The 25,375-nt window shown below is 42.5% G+C and overlaps 1 protein-coding gene across 3 annotated transcripts in view; it reads right to left on the bottom strand.

Moving 5' to 3' along the window:
• The window catches only part of ST3GAL3 (ST3 beta-galactoside alpha-2,3-sialyltransferase 3), a 187,123-nt gene that overhangs the window by 47,631 nt on the left and 114,117 nt on the right, over positions 1-25,375 (bottom strand). For all 3 annotated transcript variants that reach the window (XM_075155987.1, XM_075155986.1, XM_075155988.1), the window contains 3 exons: positions 14,487-14,550; positions 6,181-6,276; positions 1,500-1,686 (listed from right to left, as the gene is read on the bottom strand). In XM_075155987.1, the coding sequence (XP_075012088.1) occupies positions 1,500-1,686; positions 6,181-6,276; positions 14,487-14,550 (347 nt within the window). The remainder of the gene's footprint in view (positions 1-1,499; positions 1,687-6,180; positions 6,277-14,486; positions 14,551-25,375) is intronic.

Below are 25,375 nucleotides of genomic sequence, written 5' to 3' on the forward strand. Positions count from 1 at the left end.
CATGCAACGCAAGAAGCTCACGTTCGTTCTGCTTTCTGCCAAGCCGGGCACTGAAGCACTCAGTTAAGATTACTGCAATCACTCTCCCCAGTCTTCTAGCAAGTTTTAACAAACTGTTTGCTGCATCTTTCCAAGAGCAAGGATACCACATTAGAATCTAGTGATGACCGCATGACTGCAAGCATCAGATGGAAATTCAATTTGTTTTGAAGTAAACCAATCCATCCTTTGAGGGTCAAGCTAAACACTAGGAGTCCCTAAAACTGCATTCAGGTTGCAGGGCACTGACACTGCCAGGGCTTTCCCTGGCCCAGAATGTAGAACAAGAGCATGACATAAACCAAAGAAAATTACTTTTGACTCAATTATTCATGTTACGAAAGCCCCCTTGTGCTTGCCCAGAGGCTGACAGGTAACTTAATCCGTCTGGTACCAGGAAAATAATTGCAAGTTGGTGCCAGTGTGAGACAAGAGCAAGGTATGAGCCCTTAAGGCCATCTATGTAACAACTGTATACAATTATATTCCCAGACTGTTTCATTCTATATATGGTGAGCTGCCAACCTCCTCTCTTCATCTCCAAACACACAATATAACATCCCATCCTCTGAACATTAATCCATTTGTCTGGTTATTTGTTGAAAAATCATTAAAGAACATTTGAAAACAGATATAAGATTTGTAAAACAAATAGAGGCCATTTATTCCGGACTTCATGACAACAGATAAAGATGAGCCATCCACTGAATAAGAAGTCAGTGATCACAACCTGATTCCATTTAGGATGGGTGAATTACAGAGGACAACCCTGACCAGTAACAGGTCGATGGTACTTCAGAAGGGCACTAATGCAAGTGACTGGGACAAAATATTTACATGGGGAAAGTGGTGGATCCACCATTTCAATGGTTTTAAATTAGACTTGATACTGTTCTTCCAGGTGATACTTTAGCCAAACACAAATCATGAATCTCAGTACAGCAATAACAGAGCAAAATATAATGGCTTGTGCTATTCAAGAGGTCATATTAAGTCTGTGGATTGTAGCCTTTTCAACAAGTTATGCTGCTGCTGTCTCCTCCTCCCCTCCTGTGCCATCACATCCTTATCCCCAAACTCCCATTTCCTCCCTTTGCCCTTACTCTTTTCCTTCCTCTGCTCTTAAACCCTAAGAGTTCATAAAATCCATGGAAAAGTTGGTCCTTTTTTATACTCTTTAAAATAAATAAAAATTAAATTCATTGTTCATAGCACACACTGACATAATCTTGAATAGAAAGCCTCATCTGTGATGCAAGGTCAGGTTACAGAGAGATGTCTTTTAGCATATTTAATTAAAGCTGAAGTCCATGGAGGTAAAAAAGCCTTCACTTAAGTGCAGCAGGACACGCAGAGGACCTCTCTTCAGACCAAAATGGGGCAAATATGACTGTGATATCATGTCTGCCCACTGTTTCTAATTAGGAGACCTTGACAATGCAAGCTGACAGCGTTCTTACCACTTTCTCCTTGTAAACAATGTATTTCAGCCACTTGAAATCCTGCCATTTGAACCCTGCCAGAACAAACAGGGAATCCTTCTCATACTGCTCCATTTTCTGGATTGCACCTTCAGGATATGTGATCCGGAGAGTTGTCTTGCCACCCACATCTTTTTCAAAGCCCTTCACTGGAGCCGAGTTCAGCCTGCAGGGCAACCAGAGAAGACACTGTCATGAATTCCCACTTTCGCTCATGCATGTTGATGATACAGCAATCACTGCCGGGCAAGAGCTCCCTGAATGCAGCTGTTACAGCAGCAAATGTTAACTCTTACAGTTCTTCATCACAAACGTTATACCAAGTGACAACAGTTTAATTAGAAGCTATTTCAATTATTTCATTGAATATAATGCAAACCACTTCTGCACATCCACTCTTGTGATTTAAATTGGGTTGGAAGCTTTGGAAAAGGAAACTGAAAAATATTGTCCTTGCAAATTTAAAGTTATAAACTAAGCATTAATATTCTAACATCCCATCGCTCCTGGGATCTCTTACTTGGATTCTGCAAGACTGTGCTGAAACAGAGGATGCAGCTCCATGGCAGTTTAAGCGAAACTGGTCTCAAGCTCCAACCCCAGTCCAGAGCTTACACTGCTCATCTTACTTGCAGTGAGATTGTTTAGGGAACTAAGCCAGCTAATAATTTAAAAAAAAAAAAAACAAACAAAGGAACAATCTCCACCTGGTTTAATTCCCCAAACTGGCCCATCCAGAAGGCAAGCTGCCCTGCAATGCCAACGCAAAGGAAGAGGCTGGGCTGCGCAGCTGGGGTAAGGCTCAGCAGCACTGCGGTCTCACTGACTTGGGGGAGTTTCTGCTGTGGAAATGCACCCTGCTCTGAAAACACCCACGCAGACATGCAGCTTTGCTCTTGGGCACACTGATTTCTAAGGGGATGCTATGTGTTTAGCTGTGCTTTTGTCAAAACATCCCTCAGGGACAAAGTTTTTACCCTTCAAAAAACAAACTGCTCTGGCGTCAGCAGCAATGATAACTTCCATGACATTGAAGTTATTGAGAACTTCTATTCAAAACTAGAAACCTAAAGCTGAAGAAATGTCAAGTAACTTGGAATACAAGTCTTGCTGACGTCAAACAGCAGCCCCTGATGGAACAGCATTGCCTGCTTGAATTATTGCATCCTTCTTGACTTGGGGTAGTTCAATATACTGGAAACTGCTTATGGACTGCAAATTTTGCCATGTAGGAACATTAATGAGGATCTGGACTTGTCTTTTTCAGCCCGGATAAGCATTTTAGGTGGGAGACCTTTTAGTAGAAGAAAATCCCTGTATACAATCTGAAATTCTGTTCAGAATTAAGGAGAATAAATTCCTATGCATTTTTAGTAAAAACACTTACTTTATCATTAGGAATAAAATGTTAAAAGGAAAACAAGAATCAGCACCACCACAATTTATACAGGAGATGAAGCCTTTTTTTTTGTGGTTTATAAAACCTCGCTTTGTACCCTGACTTTGCAGTACCTAGACCTGTCTACCTGCAAAAACAGTGCTCTCAGCCAGCCTGAGCCCTTGCTTTTTCCTCTGTTGCTGACGGAACTGTTTCCTCTGTTGCGTTCACACATCACTCACTTTTGCTATGGATGTTATTTAAACTTCAAGGCGTTGTGCCTCTTTGGGGTAGATGAGCCTACATAATGTAAAAGCCGTGGCCCTAAAGGTAACAGAGATAAATACAAGAAAGTACTATGTAAAGAAAGCTAGTTATACGTATTTTCATCTGCCTTCTTGAAGTCGAGGGGAAGGTTAGCATCTGCAGTTGTTTCAAATGTCAATGTGTAGCTCTTTGGCAGGGTTTTCCCCACCCCCAGCTGCTGGGTTTGCTGTTTGGCTGCTTACCTTGTTAAAGCTCCCAAAACTTGGGACCCCTACTTTGCATCTAGACAGGAAACAAAACAAACCATTTCCCTGAGTAAAATGAACTCAGGTCTCCAGCAAAGGGCCAGAATGTGAGTTGCTGACGGAGTCATAGCGATGGAGTCCTGCTAACGAGCCAGCACTGTCAGCCCCACGGTCAGTGCCCCAGGGGCAGCGCAGGCAATGGAGCAGGAAAAGTTCTGGCAGCCACAACCTGTGTTCACGAAGGTGGAAGCTACGCAGTTTGAACCCTTTCTCAGGCAGGACACACTGGTGGTTATAAACACAGCTAAATCTTAGAAAACCTCAGTTAGGATGCCAGGCCTCCTCGTACTGCCCATGGACAGGCAGTTTTCTCCAGAAGAATTTTCAGAGTGTTCTTCTGTCTCTGTATCCACTGACGACACAGGGAGCTTCGAGACACTAACTCCTAACCTAGGTACCATGAAGACCCTCCCAAATATCACTAAAGTATCATCATCAGGTGAATCCCTATCTCATTCTAACCAGGAATTTCTGACACATACTTGTTTTTCCTCTGTCTGCAATCTATTCTAAGGAGGCATTTCAGAGCACTGACGACTGACTGCTGCAAGAAGCTGCTGCCAGGTAAACAGAGTGACAGCCGGGAATAACGTCTGCACTGAAATCTGATAATATCCAGTTAAAAAAAAAACCCAGTAACTAACTTGCTCCAAGCTGGTTTAGAACTGTCAAAGCTGATCTAACTCTCTTCACAAGATCAAAATTTCTTGCTGCAATTAGCGATCCTCACATGGTAACACACGATGCACCAAAAAACTCCACATACTACTGGATCACTCCTTTGTTCACAAATCTACCACATTTTTTCCCTTAAAATTCACCTCCCAGGTCCCAAATCTGATCCTTCAAAGGATTTTTGCAATCCATGAAAAAGGATGCTATACACAAGGGACTTCCCCAGGAGTAACGGAAGCAGTGGGATACATTTAAGAAGAAGTCTGCTCTCACCTCCTCAGTCCCACATCCAAGCACCTGGCTTCATTTAACCTTTACAGTTGACTTTTTTCTCCTTTATCCATCCCACAGACAGCACAGGTGCTTAGCTGCCCTCTTATACTCTCAGCTTGCAAACTGACTTAGATTTACTGATGTGGAGAGAAAAGGTTCAACTTTTCATTTGGAAATTAAATAGTGGACTTTCTGATGTAAATCTTAGTGGGTGGCTTAGTCCAGATGGATTGAAACTGTTCTCTTGCTACTTTTTGAACAGTCTGAGTCCAAGAAGAGGCTATAACTGAATTTTAATTCAGCTCAAATAACTGCAAGTCACCAGAGTATGATGAGCAGTAAGAGCTCTTCACTAGCAACTGATAGTGGGATGAACTAGGAGAAGGGCTGTAGAAGTTTCATCCTGTTCTGAACAGTCATCTCTGTGTCCAGAGCACCGTCGGGGAAGCAGGGAACTTTCACAGGAACAAAGGACTGAAAGAGATCTTCTTGGTTTTTTTGTCCAGAGTTAAAGGGTATTTATTACTCTATGTATATTCTGCTCTTCCCTCATGTGCCCATTACTAGTGCATGGGAGAGAAAGGAGACCATGCTAAATGGTACCTTCTCTATGCCTTAAATTCTTTTACTAATCCTTTTCTTTCTTCCACCTTAGCTAAGAATTTGCTATTTGCCACCATGTCTCATGGTTGACTAAAGTTCAGAGAGATATCAGTTACGTTCCCTTTAATATGAAATCAGCTATCTTACTAAGGAAAAAAAATAGCAGTTTAGACTGGTAAACCAGTTTTATAAACTTACACTGCAGTTTATCCCACTTTTCCTATTTACCACCGTAATATTTTCTTGCTCATGATTCAAAACCTGCTATAAAGCTCTGCACTTTTTTCAAGTCAGACTAATGGGTCTGTAGCTCCCTAGAGCACGTCCCCCCTCCCTCCTACACACACACTCTCTCTCACTCTCCATTAGTACAGGTATTATGCTTGTTAATCTCCAGTCACCCAGAACACCTCCCTGACTTGACAGATTTATTACTAAGAGTTATGACTAGACCTGTGATTTCACATATCAGCACGTTTTTCAAGCATTCTGAGATGGCGATGATCCAGGTCCTCAGCGAAAGCAAGAAGTCCTAACTTTGACTGTGGTCGTTTCTACTCCTACACCACTTTGCGTCTGCTCCCTTATTCAACATCATCATTCGCACTGAAACAGAGGCAAAGTATTCACAGTTTCTAAGGCGCACCTACAGGTGTTTAATCATTACTGGGTTCTCACTCACAGAGGCTTACTGCTTCCTGAGACCCTATGCTGCACCATTTTTAGTTCTTCCCATCCTAACTGTGAAGTGTTGCTCCCGGGGAATGCTACACATGTGTGACCAATAATACTTCCCTGAGCTACCTAGGAGATATACCTAACAGTATGTTTTACTGCTTCACCACCTAGGGGCATCACAAAAGCAGCAGCTTTTAGAAATGAGCTATGAAGAGAAGGTTGAAGTGGGATCACAGGAGAAACCACATTCCCAAACAGCTGTGGAAAATGGAATGCTTGAGGAGTGCCTTCACCTTTTGATGTGATCACCGTTTATAACAAACATTTATATACTCTTGGGTTTTTTACCCCTCCATATTAGCTAATGCTTCCACACAAATGGATATTGTCACTAGTGTAGGTTTAACGTTTGCCTGCATAGCATGTGAACTGATACAGAAACTGAATATATGACAAGAAAACTGTGATGCCAAAGACTCACCTGACAACAACATCATAGTCATCAATTTTTAACCCCAATGACTTATTTGCAAGTACTCCACCATTTCCCACGATAATACAACGCCGGCAGCTGAGACTGTGGAAGAAACAGAGGAAAGAGGTGATTTTTGTCACATAACTTCAAACACACCGAGCTGGGCATATTTAGTTTGCACCTATCTGAGAACTATAGGAAACCTTCTGGAATATTAAGAATTAAGGGGAGAACAGAGATACACTTGATCCCCAGCTCACCCCATCATGCCCAGGCATTACACGTGATAAACTGCTTTCAACACCTCACACCACGTGTGGCCTAATGAGATGAGCTGTCAGGACAAGCAGCTCCTCTCCCCCCACACCCCTGGTATGATGGGCTTGAATCAAACCCATCTGTTTACTTAAACCTTCTCATTATTCATTTAGCACTGAAATAACAATAAACCAAAGGCTTAGTGAGGAAGTCCTCTCTCCAAGCAATTTTCTGAGTGCAGGCAGATCTTGCCAGGTTATCTGGGGTGTGCTCACCTTGCTGAGTGCAAAATTGCTGCAGTTATCATGAGACTCCAAGAGAAAAACACTAAATGGATAGAAAAAGGATCCCCTAACACTCCTGTCCAGTAGGAAACATATATAGAGACACAATGGGTGAGGAAAGGGAAGGAAAATAACTGTAATTAACAAAGAAACAGGAAAAAGAAGGAAGAGAATGGTTTCTCGTGGAACTGCGAGTCACGAGAACTCTCTGCAGCAGATGTTAAAAAGTGATTTCGTTTTGAAGACAGAGAGAGGACTTCTTTCCAGCCATCTAATCCCAAACGCAGCTGGCTCTCCTGGCAATGTGCCTCCATCTCTGGTAGTTCACTGAAGGAATACGTGTCTGCAGAGCCTTTTTCGGAAAGGGTCCAAGGCAATCAGTTGTTTGGAGCAGGCGGCCTTCCTAGTCCCAGGCACAGTCAACTGGTCTCTTCTAGGCTGTCCTCGCTGTGATCAGAAGAGCCAGCGTGAGGAAAGCTCTGCTTATGTGGGGTCTGTCTTTGCGGAGCGGGGCTGGAGCGCACTGAAAGACTCAGCTAAACCACTGAGGGTTACTCCGCTGACAGAGCCATTAGCTGGAGATATGTGCAGAATTAACAGAACCAAGAAACGCTCAGGAACAGCTTCCCCAGCCCAGATAAAGTCTCACTGCAGATCCCAGCCTTTCCAAAAGAAAAAACCTCCTTAATAAGATGGGCATATTAGCCCAGTGCTCGTGTCCCTAAGGGCTGAAGAAGTGTGGATGTTTGTGATAATCAAATCACAAAAGAGAAAGAACTTTATAGACAATGGCACAGAAAAAAAAATACCGTTCTGGCAACAAGGAGAAAGCAGAGGCAAGATCTGGTTCGGGCAGTATATTGTGTCAAGGTGGGAAGGGAAAAAGTCAGCCCCAAGTACACCCAACTGAGTGACAAAGACGGTAACGGCTTTGTCAAAACCTTTAAGGAAAACGTGCTGCAGGAGGGAAAAATTACATAGTTCAGTTCTGGCCAAGTGAAATTTCAGATGAAAATACGCTCTTTTGATGATTACGATAAGAAAGTTTGACCTCTTAAACAACAGACTGCGGGGTGAAATACTGTAATTTCTCTACCCAGTTGTTGCTGAGCCATGACTTTTCTTAATTTTATGTTTTGAAGAAGAATACCATGCTGAAATCCAAAGGCTGCAAGCTGTAGCCACTCCCCTCTATCACTTTCCCACTTACTGTTAGGACGCTAGCTCTTACCAATTTTGAATACAGATGTGTTTGTTTCAGCCTCAAACCACTTAATCGCATTCTTCCCTTTTCTGCTAAATTAAAGCACCATCTACTGTCAGCAGTCCTTTCCACATCTGCATGTGACCCACTTATGTGTGTAAACATCTGCTTCTAGGTGGATAACCAGTTACGGGTCAGACTGGTGAGCATGAGCCGCTACACATGAGATAAAAGAACCAGTTCCACCAGCCAAAGCCGTTCCAGCAGCCTCTCTTCATGGCCCTGTTCCCACACAGCACTTGTAGACTGATCAAAGCCCATTCTTAATTTTCTCTTGACCATACAAACTGGACTGAGCTCATCACATCTCTTACAGTATGGCAGCTCTCCTAGATCTTGAGTCACATTTGCAGTATCTCTCTGAACCATTTTCAACTTCTCCCCAAATCTCGGAAGCACTGACTCTGGAAGACCAGCATGCGGAGCTAATGCTGCTCAAAGCAAGGTCCCTTTTACACAGAGGTTTTATGTACATCATTCCAATGCTCTTTTTATAGTCACTGGTTTGCAGACTGTAATCCTCATCTTGTAAGCATGATCTGTTGTCACCTCTGAGATGCCTGACTTTCGATTTGGCTCCAGTAAAGGACTGCTCAGAAAAGGGCCCTACGAAAAAGTCTAGACTGACCCAGTCCTCCAACTCTCTACTTTCCCAGTCTTTGGCTCTAGCAAATTTTCCTAGTGTAATTTTACATTTCCTACAGACCGGTCTTAACCACTGCGAACACCTGCCAGCAGGATTACACTAGAAGTGTCACTAAAGGATTAATTCTCAACCCTGACAGTAACTTTTTAAAGCTCTGTGACATATCCCATTCCTAAAAAGGACATGCCTACAACAGTGTTGTGTACAATCAGAATATAATGGACTGAGACAAATAACTAATGCCTACCTTAAAAAGGTTACCTTTATCAAGCTTCTAGTTAATTGAAAAAAAAAACCCACCTTCATCTACATGACAAGATTTCATTTCCACAAAATCCAAGATAACTGACATCAATTATGCTGCCATCCTAGCTCTGTTCCAGATCTAACTTTCCAAGATTTTTTCTGCAAAACTGAGCTAATCAGCTTACAGCCACCTCTTTGTCATCTCCCATACTTCTCCAGGAATGGCACAACATTTGCTGTTCTATCCACCATTACAAGAAGGGTTAAAAAGCAAACAGTAATAACAAAAAGAACTCTTTATTTAACTCTTTGAATACTCTTCAATGCTTTCTGATTTCAAGAGACATATAATTGTCATTTAACATCCTCATAGTTACTAATAAAAATACAGAAAGTATTTCATTGTTGCTGTAAAATGGGACAACATCATTCTACCTTTACTCAAATAAATGAAACAAATACTTAGCTGAATGGTTCTGCCTTTACTCATCGTAACTGACCTTTGCCCAGCTTCATGTCTGAACCACTCTTATACTCTGGTGGTCTTGACATATTTAAATGCGTCCTCCTTTTTCCTTAAGTCTGCAGATAAGATTTTTCATTAGTATCTTTTTGACGCTAAGGTCTAATCTTTGATCTTCTAGCAGCTTTTTCTTAAATTTCTTTCAAAAGTACTTTGCCCGCTCTCATTGCAAAGCTGGAAGTTTCTGTTGCACACTCAGATGGCAGTACTCAGGTGCAGATTGCTTTCTTCAGGTGCGTTCTACACATCAGGCGTGTACATCAAGTCTGGGCAGCCAGGACTGTTTTGATCAAGACAGGCAGAAAGGTGAGCTGGTTTGGTCTCACCAACTTTGGCAACCACACTGTGGGACAGTGAGAAGATTGCAGGGCCACCCTGATGGCACTGTGAAAGGCAAGCATTCAGCAGGGATGTCAGGCACCTCACATCCCGACCAGAAGTTTGGACACTTGGCACTAGCGTAGCTGGGCTCCTTCACAGCCAGCACTGACTGACGGTGCCTGAGCATGGGAAGCCTGCAAAGTCACTGCTGGCTCCAGGCAAGTTTCTGGCTGAAGAAACACACTGTGCAAGCAGCATCAGTTACAGCTCAATTGTTTCTCCACAAAGAAGTGCGCAAACACCTTTTTGTTTGTTTACACAGTATGTCAAAGCTGTACTTCTTTTCCAGAAGAGCTGAAGGACTGAACACATCGGACACAGCCCAGGTTCCAGTTTTGCTACCAGGGTGGTATGAAGGAGGGTCATGGACTTTCCACACGAGACAGACTTTCCCTAAAGCCCTAAGCTGGGAGCTGCAGCCAGATGTACAGCCTCTTGACACAGGTGCTCAGAGGTTGACTTCGTCTACACCAAAACCACGATTCACACAGATCCTCTTGAACAATATAGCACTGTAAACACATGTATGCATTGTAGCAATTGCTACTTCCTCTTCCTCTCTTATCAAAGCACTTTAGGGATTTGTCAGGGGAGAAAAACCACAAAGCCTTCCTTTACTCAACTTTGGAACTAAAGGCTTTGAGGAAAGATATAACAGAATAATTTAAAAATAAGTCTTCAGGGTAACTGGTACTTAAGGAGGCTTAGCATATTCTGGTTTGATCTGGCTGCTGCTACTTAAACTGGTGCTATCAACCTGAGCCAGAGGGGCACACACATCCCCTTTCCTGCTCTATCAAATTCCTTCCTCACTTGTTAGCTTATATACTGCATTAATAAAGACTGTGTTAGTTATAAGCTCAAACTCTCAGTTTTCCTCCATTACTACCTGGAGGCAATACAAAAGGGTCAGTCAGGTTTTTATATTTCTGTCTTTTCATAGGAAATTTACAGGTCATCACCGCAGAGATTTAACCCCCAAATCTACTGAAGTCCAGCCAGCAGAAGAGCCATGGAACTAGAAACCAAGCCCTGATCGATTTGCAGAATGAGGAGCAGGTCACTGGAGGAGTCACTAAAGCAAGCAGTGAAGATGTCAGTGATATAAATGGGCCTGGAAAAGCCAACAGAGGGCAAAAGAACTTTGAAGTGTCAAAGACGAGGCCCACCAGCATCTGCATTGGGGAGAAAGACATGCCAGCTCTGAAGGAAGAGGACACTGATTCTAGAGAATGTTCCCTGGATCTCCAATCTTTTCCAGAAAAGTTCAGAGCTGAGTTGCAACTACCCTCACAAACACAACTGCAGCTTTACCTACCTCCTGCCCTGGAGCAGAAGCAGGTTACTATAAGCAGTTCAACACAAAGGTGCCATAATAAGGAGTCATGAAGAAACCTAAGAAAGCACGGCATCACTTACACTATGTTACAGGCGTGAACTATAGCATTTGTTCACATGCCCTCGAGCTGCTGCTTGTTATTAACACAACTCTACTCACAAAGGAGGGATTAGTTGGAGTGAGTTGGCAAAGCTGCTTGGGGATGATGAAAGGTGTACGCATACCCGGAAGGATCAAGTTTGCCTCATTTCAGCACCACGTCAGTACATTATGTCAGGAAAGGTGCATCAGGATGCCCTTTTGGCATAGGGATAATCAAACAAACAAGTTCATTTCCAGGGCTTATGGGAAGCAAGTGAAGGTAACATCTCAAGGGACAGCTTTGTGAAGGAGGACAGAATGGAGAAGCTTGTGTGGGGACAAGACCAAAGGCTTGGTGTAGATGCCCCACCACAAAACTCCAATCCCCTCTTTCCTTCCTATGTTCTCACGCACTGCTCTGACCTCACCTCTGCTGCCTCTCCCACCCTTCCCCCGGGAAAGCTGCATTCAGCATGTGGTTACATGAACACTTGCTTCAATAGGCTCGGCAGCGCTCACCCTCCCCACCCATCCCCAGCCCTCTGCCTCTCCTGCTGCCGTTGCAGCGCTGCGCCAATGCAACTCTTCAGTAGGAGGGGAGCTCTGTAAATGAGGTCACTGGAATGACCCGGGTTAAGAGAAGAACTTTTAAACTGGAATTGTTTCAGTGACCCACTTTAAAGTCCCTCTTAAAACAATAGCAGCAGCACAAGGAGAAGTAAGGAGCTACAGTCTGAGAGCAGGCAGCAGCAGCAGCAAAGATAGCTTCTTAGACTGGCTTTGCCAACAGAGAAGATGTTGGTGTAACTCCATCCTGAAGAAAAGGTGAACCTGGAGCTTCTTTTCTACTGCTAGAATCAGCCCACTAGACTTCTGAGACCCTACAAGTGGAAGGGTTCACAAGATCTCCTAAGTCTGACCCCTTGTACCTCACAGACTTTAGCTGTCTCTCTTATCTAACTCTTTCACAATAAGGCATTTTTTCAGCCCTTAATCATAGAATGGTTTGGGTTGGAAGGGACCTTTAAAGGTCCCTTAAGTCAGGCCCTCTCCAGTTGCTCCAAGGTAGTGAGCAAAAGGGAGAGGTCTGGACTTTCTCCTTGACCAGTGAGCAGAAGGGAGTGAGCCGAACCTCAAGGCCCTGCTCCCAGCGCACTGGAGCTGCCACAGAGAGGAACTGTTGGGCTCTGCTTTGAGCTTGAGACAAGATGAGAAAGTAGCCAGCCTTCCCTCATCAGTCTGCTCCATCAGTTCTTCTGGAATCCAAAATGGCAGATACCCATTGCTGCCAGCACTGTAAATCATTGACCATTACGGCTAAAGAACATTTCTGGAAGCATACCCAAGTCTTCATCTATGTCCTACTCACCAAGCAGGTTTCCAAGAGCAGCACTGCAGTAGCTTAACACCTCCTACAGTACCCAAGCGCTCTCTCGTAATAACCCTTCTGTTGCAACTCCATCCACTTACTGCTTTAGGCTCTCACTTTGCAGCTTGCTATCCCAAGCCTTTCTTGTCCCTTTCTCGCACATCAGCTTCAATTTTTATCTTTCCTAAGACCTGCTCACTTGGAAGGGCTCTGGGATGCCTTTGACTGTGAGGCATATGTACTACACAACCAACATCTACTGCTTTGCATTTATCACAAAAATTCCCAAGAAAACAGTACTTCCCCAAGATATCTGTGTGTTTACAAGCATACACACCACCAAACCTTGTTACTGCAATGCTATGGAAATACATTTCTAGCCTGTTCCTTAGGTCTCATTCATAGTTGAGATCTCAAGGACTTCGCATAAGTTTCATGAAGGCTTGAGTGTTAGGTCTTTCCTATCTCTGTACCAAACCCATCATAAAGAATATAAACCCAAAGAGAGCAGCTCATGCTAGAGTGGCTATGTTTCACAACCTCCTGTGAAATGACTTAAAAAACTTGAAACATTCCACTCCTCAAAAAACAGGTGAGTAGCAAGGGTCACAATTACATTAACCGTCACTGCAAGAATCTTCCAACTGCCCTCTGTCATTAACACTAATTTCCCATGAGCAACCTTCTGAAAGAGTGTATATGTGGATTTTTCAACAGGTTAAAATCTTAATTCTCCAATCAGAGCTGAGATAAACCCCAGATGGGTGAGACTCAGTTGTGTACAAAATCTCTAAGAAGGTAATTTGTAAAATGTTTTGCCTTCTGGACATCATTTCTCAAATTAATCCAAACTCTGAAGGCTAACCCTATCCGGCACTGCTGTGAGGCAAGGCAAACTTCAAAGCAACCTAAATTAGCACACAGATTGCAAAAATCTAAGAATAAACTTTCACATAGAGAGTAACTCCCAACTCTAACTACAGCGGGCAAGCTCTACAATCAACATGAGAGATGCGGAGACCTACAGAAAGGCTGGAAAAGCTTATGAACTTTGTCATGGAAAAGTGGGCAGAAGGGGAACTGGGCTAGGAAATAAAACCAATGTGTTTAGAAAGCAGGAACTGTGTTGTTAGCCCAGGTTCAAGGAAGTACCACTGCTTGGAAAGAAGTAGTACCAGGACTTTGAAAAGAGATCATGTCCCAGTAAAAACCTCTGGCAGCTTCTGAAAGAAACTACCTCTAATCCAGGAGGCGGCACTAAACCAAAACTGCAGGGCAAAGAGAAGGAATGACAGAAAAGCAAGGGTAGGAAAGACTAAAGGACTATCATTGGGAAGCTGATTGTAAACATGCCAGTGAGTTTCAGAAGCAACCTCTACAATAGGACTGAAGAATCAAAGGAACTTCTTCTAAAGGCATCAATTTAAATACCACAGGACCCAGAGGACCGCTATCACATCCTGGCACAGGCTTGGCCAACACAATCACACATTCCTGCTTTAAGAGTGAGGTATTAGTGAAACATTGTTAAAACCAGCCAGTCCCTTCTTTCCCTCTAAGAGTTTCTTGTGATCCTGTTGCTTTGTCAGAAAGGCTGAAAAAGAATAATGTGTTTATTGAAAACCTTTTATTTACTTATTTGAAAAAGGGGCAAGAGGGTGTATTGTAACACCATATGAAACAAAAGATAAGGAAATAGTCAAAAGGTAAATGCTTTTTTCCACTCATGTTTGACTTAACAGAGGTCTCCAGAGTTTACAGATTTACTGGAAAGAGGACTCAGTTTCCAGCTCCTGATCTACCTCCAAAGCACAGCCAAATTTACTGGCAATAATTTCTGGCAAAAATATCTAGCAAAATTTATTTAAGACGTGGAAAATAATCACTTCTACTCTGTCTATTCTAAAAGGTCTCATCTTACCTGTCAAGAGCTGGAGTTAGACGGTAATCTTTGGTTGCTGACAGGATGGCTTTGATCAGATTATCTGGGGAGAAAGGAAGAAGACATTAGGAACAAGTTCTCACTTCTAATGGCAATGAAAAACAAAGTGATGTAAAGCATCTGAAGCAGTTACTTGGAGGAACTGAAATAAGGTTCACATTAGGAATAAACACTTTAACTTGCATATTCCTATTTTCTCTGGACAATGACCCTCACGCACCGGCTGCAAAGACATGTTACGTGCCAAATTCGGATGCAGTGTGCAAATGCCTTGCACAGAGAGAGTGACAGAGAACAAACACAGTACAGTTTAAGGCAGTGGTTTCATACCCACTTCCCTGAGACTGCAGTTTCACAAACACTTCAGACATGAAAAAGCCAGTATCACTGTCAATGCTTGCTTTCAGAGAAGCTTTTATGCAGCTGAGCAGTGAACTGGAAGTAGGAACAGAACCAGGTTAAAACTAATGCTTTTTATTTTCCTGGGTTACTTTTAGTTTAGGTTCAGTTCCTCAGTCTGGCTTTCTTCACGGCAGAATCCAATGAAACCATCATAGTTGCTTAAAGAAATGCCCATGGAACCACAACCTACACTGATACCCAGTGAACACTGCAGCAACCAGATGATGTAAGTTATGCAAGCACAGACACACACACAAATTAAATGTATTAAATTCTAGAAGCACAATGATTACACATAAATAATTCTATTGACTATGGAAATTTTTGAGTCTGCTTCCTTCTAGATTTTGTCCTTTGTCCCTAATTTTTCTACCTCCCTCCCCTATAAAGGTCCAAACTCCTTTACCATGACCCGTCCAGGGCCAAGAAGCAGCAATACTTTGGCTAGTCTGGATTTACAAATGCATCAGTAACTTCAGAATGGCTGTACTGGGTCCGACAAAAAGTCCATCTGTCTCCAAATCCTGACTCTGACTGTGGCCTGAAAATCTCTTCTACCATTTAACTGTTTTCAAGTCAGGGATTTCATGTGCCAGGTATAGCTTCTATGTATTTGGCAACCCTCATTGATTTCTCTTCCACGAGCTCAGAATCCTCCTGGATCCATATGGACTTTCAATCACTTCCCTTTCCTGATTTTGAATACGGCTTCTCTGAGCTTCATTTATACTAGAAAAGATTGTGAACAATTAGTTCCCTTCCACTTCCCTTGGGAGATTGTAAATATCTATCATATCCTTCCCTTAAATATATCGGTCAACTAGTTCAAAAGTTCTTAGAAAACAACCAGTCAAAAGGAATAAATAAGTCTCATTTCTTTACAAAAGATTAAAAATGACACAGGAACATTAAGACGACTGACATCAAGTGATTGTTTACAATCTTAAATCGTTTTCCTGATAGACACTACTTACTGCAATCAGCACAGCTAGGGGAGTCCCTTTCAAATAGAGAGTTCTGTTCTTATTTACTATATCCCTCCGCAGAAACTACAGGACGAGGGTGTGGGACAAACACACAAGCTCGAGGCAGCCCACGTGCCAAACAGCTTTGAACCTCACAACAAGCTGGTGAGACACACAAGGCAGACAAACAAAGGTGATAACCAGAAAACTCTGATGGTTACTTTTAGGTTTGGGGAAGTTTTTGACATGGCATTACTGACAGCCCCTGCCAACCATTACAAGCTGGGAACGGGGAACTTTGAGAAGATCGTATTTTGGAGTGGAGTAAGGAAAGAGGGAATATGTAGGGTAAAAGCAACTTACTTTGCTAACAAAATAATGGTTTTGTTTAATTTTCCTTCATCTGAAGAATTTCTTTTGACGCATTGGCAGCAGGCTCCCTCTCCAACAGGAATGCTATTTCCCTAAGTCTGCTGCAACAGCAGTAGGTTGTTGTGACCTCTAATGGCACCATGCCACAGTCCTATCCTTGGCCTGTCTCATACGTTGACTTTTACTGGACAGTATACGTTACTGTGGTTGTTTTCCCACACTCTCAGAAAAGAGATGAAAGGATTGCATGTCAAGGGCTGCAACCTCCCATCTACCAAGCTTTTCTTATGCCAGGTTTGCTCTACCACCCACAAGTTAACACCCCACACTACTTGGAGGCCATCTGTTATACTATATTAAAAAGCACATTAAAGAAATACAGTTGACTAATGCACTCAGAAAATTCTGTTTTTCTCATCTTGCCAGCTAATTAGTAATGCCTTCATAGTGAATGCTCAGGAATGAAATATGACTACTTTAGGACTGGATATGGCAGCATTTGGGATGGGGATGCTCCCCATTCTCATCATCCAGAGAGAAAACACAAACAAACCAAACAACAATACAGGACATTCAGTACAGATTATGAATAGCCAAATGGGAGATATCTCTTCAGCAGCCCCCACAGTCCAACAACAACAAGTTTGGAAGTTGCACAAGTCACAGTGTTATCATTCAAAACTGCTGAATGAAGCTCAAAAAAAGACGAAGGACTTCACTGCCAAGTGTTGACTCGCAGCAGGAATGAAGGTGGCACAGATGTCCTCAGTGCCCATTCGTCTAGTCTAGCACCCTCATTGGAAGCCAGGAGCAGAAGCCACAAGCACTAACAGGAAAAGCTAATGGCTGGGCAGGGGAGAGGCACTAGATCTTTTTGACTGAGCTGGAACTCTACTAGAAGAGAGTTCTCTACACTGCTGCTGAGGTGGATACTTGCATTTGGCACCTTGCTCACTGGCACAGGATGGAAGGACAAGACCTTCTTCAGAAGGAGCTTCTGTATCTTCTTGGGGCAAGGTTTTAAGGATCAGCAGATGCTCCTGCGGCTGATCTGCAACATTTCACAAGACAATGAAGATACCTACAACAGAAAACCACTGGCAGGATCTTTTACCACAGCTGGGTCAAGGTGGAGGGTCATTTGAAATCACCACTGCAAAGACTACTATCACAGATAGTGACCTGCAGGACACAAAGCAGTGTTCATCTCCAGACTATGACTAAAGAAAATCAGGCACCAGGAAAGCAGGTGCATTATGTAAAGTTAATTGATGGAGCATGCTTTCTTCAGGGTAAGAGAGAAATTGAAAGGGTGATGAGCATAGTCTGCCTTATATACCTATGTACTGAGTGATAATAACGGGTACAAGTAAATGTTACAAATGCTACAAAGAAAAATTCCTTCCTGTTTCAAGTAACAGGATTTGTGCACAGCTGCTGGCTCAATACTGATCTGTCAAGGACTGAAAGCAAGAAAGCAAGTTTTGAAAGGATAAAAGAAAGGCCAAATCTTCAAGACCCGAGCCACAGAGACTGCCCCAGTGTATGCCCAACATGATCGGTATCCCCATGATCTAGGCAATAACTAACACGTTCTATCTTCATGCAGTAGCTTCTGGGCAGATTAAAAAAAAAGCCTGTTCTACAGAACAGTGGCAGAAAGGCTACCAAACCAGTCTGGATGTCATACACATTGATGCTAAACTTCTAAACAACCTATACTAAACCATTACCTGATTTAGTAGCAAATCTGATCAGCAGCAGCCCAGGTATGCTGCACCTTGGCCACAGAACCCCTCCATTGGGGTGGGACAGCAGCGGGAACAGCTGGCACCCAGGGAAGCGAGTTTCTCTGGGGTAGGCATATTCTTAAGGGAGAGGGATAGAGCTCGTGATTGGGACTTACTTGCATTGAACACAGCAAAGAACAAAGAACAGAACAACCCAAGATCAGTGTATCAGGGGAGCACATTTTGTTCCTGATAACTGTCAGATTTCTCCATTCATCCATCGATTTTATTTTCTGTTTTTTTTTTTAAAAGGCACCAGCTGCGTACAACCCCTGCTTTAACATGAACCTGTGCTTAAAAGAAAGATTGTTTTATTAGGGCAACAGCTATGCAAACAATTTGTTTTGATTCTTTTTTTTTCCCCCCAGATGGTTTACCCAAGTTGTGAAGAACAGACATAGTGGTGGGTGTGCTCTGCCTTGTATACCTGTGCACCAAGGAAGGGCACGAGGGGCCTGAGTATACGTGTTCTGAGTACTAAAAAGGAAAAAAATCCTTCCTGTTACAAGCAACAGGTATGCGTGCACTCATCTCATGCTTCCAGGGCCCAGGCACACAGCCAGCTCAGGTGTAACAGAATTCATTAGCTCAGACACATCCCCATCCAAGCAGGTCTCTAACTCTTTGAGGGCCCTTTCCAGTCTGGAAAAGTTTCAGCTACTTTTGTTCAATGCAGAACCCCAGCAAATCAACCCAGCAGACATGTCTCAGCACCATATACCCAGAAACATGAACCATGGAGAGCACGGTGCAGAGACCTGCAGGGCTCCATGGAAGGTCAGCTCAGATCAAGCAGCACTTATTAGCTGCCATTTATTGCTGGCACAGAGGCGGCTCCCGCAGATCCACCAGCTCTACGTCTTGTTTACTCCGGACAAGGAGAGCTGGCAGCACTGTACCATGGCTACCTTGCACTGTCCATGGAATCCTTCAGACATGCTGAGCAGGCAGGAACAGAACAGCTCGGGCAAAACCATGCACTTCTTCCCTGTCACTCTCCTCCCCTATCCCGTATGGATAAAAGGTGAATTCGTCTTTGAAATGCATTTAATCTTTGGCCTCTTCCCAGCTGCCAAACAGGCAGCCCAGCAGGTGCTAATTAGCTGCATGTTTTGTGAAATACAAACTTCCCACTGGAAACTGAATCCAAATACCAAACTCGTCTCGTGCAGATCATCCAACAGCCATTCAGTGGCCACAGTTTTGGTAACCGCTTGAAGGCTGAGTAAACCCAACAGCAATATCGCTTCCTGTGCACTGCTCCTGCTATTCACCCTCATGAGATTCAAGGCAGACGTTATCAATACTAAATCGTTCCTCCTCCTTCCTCCACCATCCTTAGGGCTACAGATGTCAGCTGTCCTGGGAGTGGCACGCATCTTAGCAGCAGCTCACCGGCAGCCCATTTTTTACTTGTGTTAGCTCCAAGAGTTCACATCAGACAGAGCAAATTAATGCAGTGGTTCTGCTTACCTGAAACCATCCGTATGGTAAGCATAAGAACATAGTGTACATACATATGTTATATATAGGGAGGAACGTCTGTGCTGTTTGATTCTAGTTGAGGTATTAGGCAAGTGAACTTCCAACAGTAAAAATATGTGGCTTTTACACAGCTCCTTCAAGTCAAAGGCTATAAGGTGATACATATACACACGTATGTAAACATACATCCATATTCCTGAATTCACCCTCTCAGGTCCTCCAGCTGTTCTCCTCACTTCTGAAAGCAGTAAATGTCTTTATACTCTGAGAGAATCAAACTTACTGAAGGTCAAAAGGCAAGTAAGTGACATAACTAGGAACAGAATGAGGCCTTTGACTCCTAGATAAGGAGCCCTCTGCAAAGGCTTTCATCTTCAGATAGCCCTCTGGTTTACATGTTCTTCATATGGGTCTGCTACCATCCTTTAATGATAAATTAATGGAAAGGAACACCAATATCCTGCATTTTCACCCTTACTTTCTCCCATTATTAAATAATGAACACATCACCAGGGCAAGCAATCTACTGCAGTTTTCTGCAGCTATAGTTTGTTTATTATATTTTTTTCTTGTCATGGAGAATTTAGATTATTGAGGAGAGCAGGAGATTAACCCATTCATCTGTCAACCACTATGCACACACTATTACTATACAAACAAAGCAAGAAGCCTCTGCACATTTTCCTCCCATCTAGAGGAGTTGACTACATTTATCTAAGAATCCTGAGTTATCATGACATATTCTATCAGCTTTGCCTTATAGCATCAGAAGATTCAAAGGCAGCTCAGGACTGCATGATTTCTCTGAATGCAAGTACGTCTTGACTTCAGGTTGACCCTGAAATTTTCAGACATTTGGAAAAACTAAAAGTAAATCGTTAGAAATTAGGCAGGCAGTGACCACACAGTGAGAACCAGCCTAAGTCTCAATTCTAGCCTTTTTCTCTGTTATTTATGTGGAGGAGTGGAGGCCTTCACTGTAAATGTCAACAACACTTAACATTGTTGTTTCTAATGCATAAGCTTCTCACTTGTATCATTAAAAAAAGATGGGAGACCTTTCCACTCCACAGGGATTACTGCAGGCATCTCACAAGGTCTACCTTCTGCCTGCCTTGAAAGTAGGCAAATTGGGGCTGTTCATGCATTCTCAAGTGGCCAAGAGAAGAGGCTGTAATTTTTCAAGTGTCCATACCAGCCATCTTCCTCAAAAACTCAGCAAGTCTACGTGTCCTTATTGCCAGCAGTAAGTATTTGAATACCATGCATTAGGGCCAGGGAACAGTGTACTGCCACAGTTCTTCGTGTTTGCCCTGCGAGCCGTGGTCAGTGCCCCCCTCCACAGCTGGTCACCCAGCTGCCACACCTCTAGCCAGCACTTCTGTAGGGCAGTGGGGATCAGCTTCAGCTTTTGGAAATACTCTGACTAGACTGAGGTTGATAGACATCCCTGAAGCATGCCAGTCTCCTCTGCATATGGATCCCTGTCCCACAATAACAGAATGCCACAGGTGTGTGTCAGCGTCGCAGGGAGAGTAAGCTAAACACTATCAATGTTATGGATTAAACAAATCGCAATATTTACAAACAAGCTGTAAGCACAAACCCAGTGCACACTTTTTTTTTTTTTACACTACCTGAAAGTTCAGGTCTGTATAAAGTTCCTTCTTCAGCATTTTTTTCCTTAAGATCTCACTCCATATGAGAGCTGAGGAGTGATCTTTTACAGAAGGATTTGCCACCCTGGTGCCCAGCACGAGGCCACGGACCCAAGTCCCACCACATATTCTGTCCTCCAGCTCTCTCCCAGAAACATCATGTCCAGCTGTAGACACACAATATTATTTGTATCTTACTGAAGCTGGGAATCCAGTGAGAACAACAGGTATCAAAATGAGTCTGAAATTCCTTGCACCGCTTCTTTTTATTATTGATCAACTAACTTTATGAGGTCTATGCAGGAGAAAGCAGCTACTAAGACTTCCAGAACTTAGAAGCAAATTGAAAACACGTGAACTGCCTCTCAAAGACAGTTAACTACAAACTGCAGGAATCTGTCCCCAAATCACATCTTGTGTGTAAATACAAGAGAATGGTTTCTTGAGGTCATTAGCTGTACTAGATTTAGGTGGTTTACTTGAGATACACCTTACTTACAAGAGGACTTAAAACTGCCACTACTTCCAATATCCCAATACTTCCACTGATGATTTTTAATGGTATTAAAACAAGAGGCTTATAGTGTTCCATAGATACAAACATAAAACAAAAGAAAAAAAGAAAGACTGAAGATGCATGGTACCTCCCTAACAATTTTAGGAAAACCTGGCATGTGTTAGATGTAAGCTCCAGAAAGCCCTTAAGGCCTTTTTTTATCAAAAGATATGAAAAAAATACATAACATTTGGACTCTTCATTTACATCGTAGTTTTGGAGCCTTCAGGGATTTTTTTTTTCAAGCTTTTCTTCACAAGCAAGAGTTTGTTTTTTCAGAATACAAGCGTAGCTCCTAACATAATCCCAGGGCTTGGAAAGTTGGAACATAAAAACAATTATGCCAAAAAATGGGCAACATTTTACAATAACCATGCATTAACCATTTTGATCCAAACTCAAGTTTGAGGCACAGGAAGCAATAAAGCCTGTAGAAACAGGCTAATTCACGCCAAATGAAAATGGTATTTGAAAGATTCACAATGTGCTGTCCAAAGACAAGTGGGAAAAGAAATACAGTTGTTATAGAGGGCTGTTCTTCCCTTTGTTGCTGCATTTTTGTTGCCCCTTCACAGGTGGCCAGACAATGTCTTCAAGGCCAAAAAACTCAGTAACTACTACAGTGATTCCTAATTCTCCTGACCCTTGCAGAAGCACTAAGATGTGTCACTTCAAAACACAACAGCCAGAGAAGACCTGCTCTTCCCTCTAGGAGGTAAAAGATAGGAATAATATCCATGTCTCAATTGCACTTCAACAATTCTGGGAAGAACTCCAATATGGAGTCACTCAATTAACTACGAACTTGGGGTTTGAGATCTCCCTGGGGCACCTTTCCCTTCTCAGTGGGTTGGGAGAAAGGCTATTCTTTAAGCACATTCAACAGCAAAGCATCAATTTTGACTGAAATAAGGGACTGCACTGGAGGGTTGTACTTTCATCAAGAGAGCTCAAGAGCAAGAGTTGATTTAACTTCAAAATTCACAATATAACTTCCCTTTAGAGGCTTTATTCAGTAATGAAAAGCTGATCCTCTACCTCTTCTGAAACTTTTAATTTTTTTCCTTTCAACCCTTTCATTTAATTTCTTGAGGCTATAAAATCAGCTAGATTCCCTAGAGAAACAGCAACATTTTTATAGCTATATTCCCATGTGATAATGGCAACCATTACCAATTTTGGTCAAATGTAAAATTCTATTGGAAACTAGTTCAGAAATCTGCCTCAAACTCAAGAAGAAACAATAATCTTGTGTTAATACCTACTCTAAACAGAACTAACGGCTATACATGCTTGTGCTTCTTGCTTGTTTGTTAAAGGAAGAACATACGAAGAACAAAAAAAAATGCTCACAGTACAAAAATCATCTGTACAACAGAGTACAGCTAACAAAATAAAGACAAGGTTGGAGAATTAAAGCAGAAAAGAGACACCTCATTATCAAACAGACCCAGTCAAATGTAGGGAAGGTGTCTGCATGTGGTACTCCAGCCTCTATAAAGAGCTGGAAGAGTAGGTTGGAAAAGACCTACTTTTCTGATAGTTTTTCTTTGGTTCAGCTGTAAATTTCAATTGTGATGTCCAAGTGAATATGTTTTCTCAGAGATAAAGTATTGCTCATGCCAAGAAAGTTGATGTGGAAGAAAAAGCTATGCAAGAAAAGAACACGCATGAAAAGAGAAGAGATTTCCTCCCAATAACATTTTGATATGCCAACTTTTGCACGCCTGGAAACTCAACATTTTCACTCAAGATGAATGACCTCTCCCCCATGAGACTCATGAATCCACTGCTAAGCAGCACTGAACCATGGTTCTTCCCAGAAGCACTAACACAAAAGAAAACATCCAAATAAAACCGAGTACAAGAACAATTAACCATTGCACAATATATCTATTAGCATTGGTGCTCTGGGCAAAGACTTGATTTCTTTGTCATCGAATGTGTCACCAATTCCAGATGCTCCTCTTGTACCAGATGAAAATACAAAGTCTCCTGGCCAGTAGTACATACTACATTTGATAGAACTGTAGCACTTCAAACATGTTCTTAATATTCTCTTTTCACTGCGGGGGAGAAATTGCTTCCTAGATTCCTGGTGGGAGGCAAATTCTGAGATGGTGACAAGACAGTCACTCCCTAAGAAATAAATATCACCTTCAAAGACAAACTGATCCAGGGCCAACAAAGCAGCCTCTCTGCTTAAAACAATCTAGCAGGAACAAAGGTAGAAGTGAAGACCTATAATTATTGCTAAGCAATGACACAATTACTGACTAAATGCATGGAAGAGATATATTACATGGATCATGTCTGTTTAGTTTTTTAGTATATGCTGTGCCATATGTTTTCACTTAAGTTCAAAAAAAAACTGCAGCAACTCTCCCGTCCTCATTACACAGAGAGGATGCCAGATACTAGCTACTCTTTCTTATGAAAACCTTTTATATTCTTTAAGCCACATGTACTGAGAAATTCTATTAATAGTCAGGTATTTCTCCAGTCTTGTTTGTTGCCCTTCTCCAAATAACTTTTTCCTTTTGCTTTAGTTACAGAGGTAAACTTGGGGAGGAGGTCCTCTGGGATTAATAATCTCACTAATACTATAAACAATTTTTCCATTGCTTATTCATTGACGAATTTAACCCTGAAAGCAGTGCACATGCTAGAGGATCTCTGCAACAAAACAGATAGCATGTGCATGTTCATACCTCTGTAAGTTACACTGATAGAAGCACTGCTAGAAAAGGGTGCAAATACAAAAGAAGAAATTTCAATTTCAATAAAAAAAAATCTCCATGTAACTCATTTAAGAGCCTGAGATTGCTGCAGTCTCCTTGCTCTTCACTGAAAAAGCTGCAAGAGCAGGCTTGGTCAGTGGTGCGAAAGAAAAATTCCTACAAGCAAATTAGATCCTCGCAAATGGTGAGACGTGGGAGGCACTCCAACATCCCAGCTAATGCTGAAACAATAGCCTGGGACACAGAAGGGTGCTCGGCAGCCTGAGCTGTCCCCAACAGGACATCTTGACATTTGTAACTTTCAGAGTTCCAACTTCTTGTTACAGTTTGATCTTCTCGATAACTCTTGAAGTTGACTAATTTCATCATGTTCCTGAATGACATCCCTCGCTTTGGCTAATACACACTAATAAACAAATTGGCAGCAGGGCACGGGCCCACACTGTCCTACATGAGTCCATACTATTAAAGCGTTAGCACAGTCTCTGATGGTTTTCACCAGGGCCAACAAATACCCTCCTCTATAATTCTCACGCATTCATAGGTTCACAGGCTAATACAGGCCAGTGACCTTTCTTGATAGGAAGCCTGGATATAGCCACCCTCTTTTGGGGGGGGCAGGAAGTTAACCTGTTTGAACAATGAGCTCAACTGCCCTCAGAACAAGCATTTTACTTATTAATAGAGATGGAGTCAACATTTCCAAGCGCTCACAGTGGCACATCCCATTTCTAGATTCTGTCAAGTCACATAGTAGGAGACAACAAGCTCAACACAGTCTCATTTTTTAAAGTAAGTGCAGTCAAATATGACACTGGCCTGTCTGACAACACAGTCATTCTTCATAATTTAGAAAAACTTGATTCAAATTCTGAAAGATAATCTCATATGTTCATAGC

The sequence above is a fragment of the Calonectris borealis genome, chromosome 8 (assembly GCF_964195595.1).
Source record: "Calonectris borealis chromosome 8, bCalBor7.hap1.2, whole genome shotgun sequence".
NCBI classification, from domain to species: domain Eukaryota; kingdom Metazoa; phylum Chordata; class Aves; order Procellariiformes; family Procellariidae; genus Calonectris; species Calonectris borealis.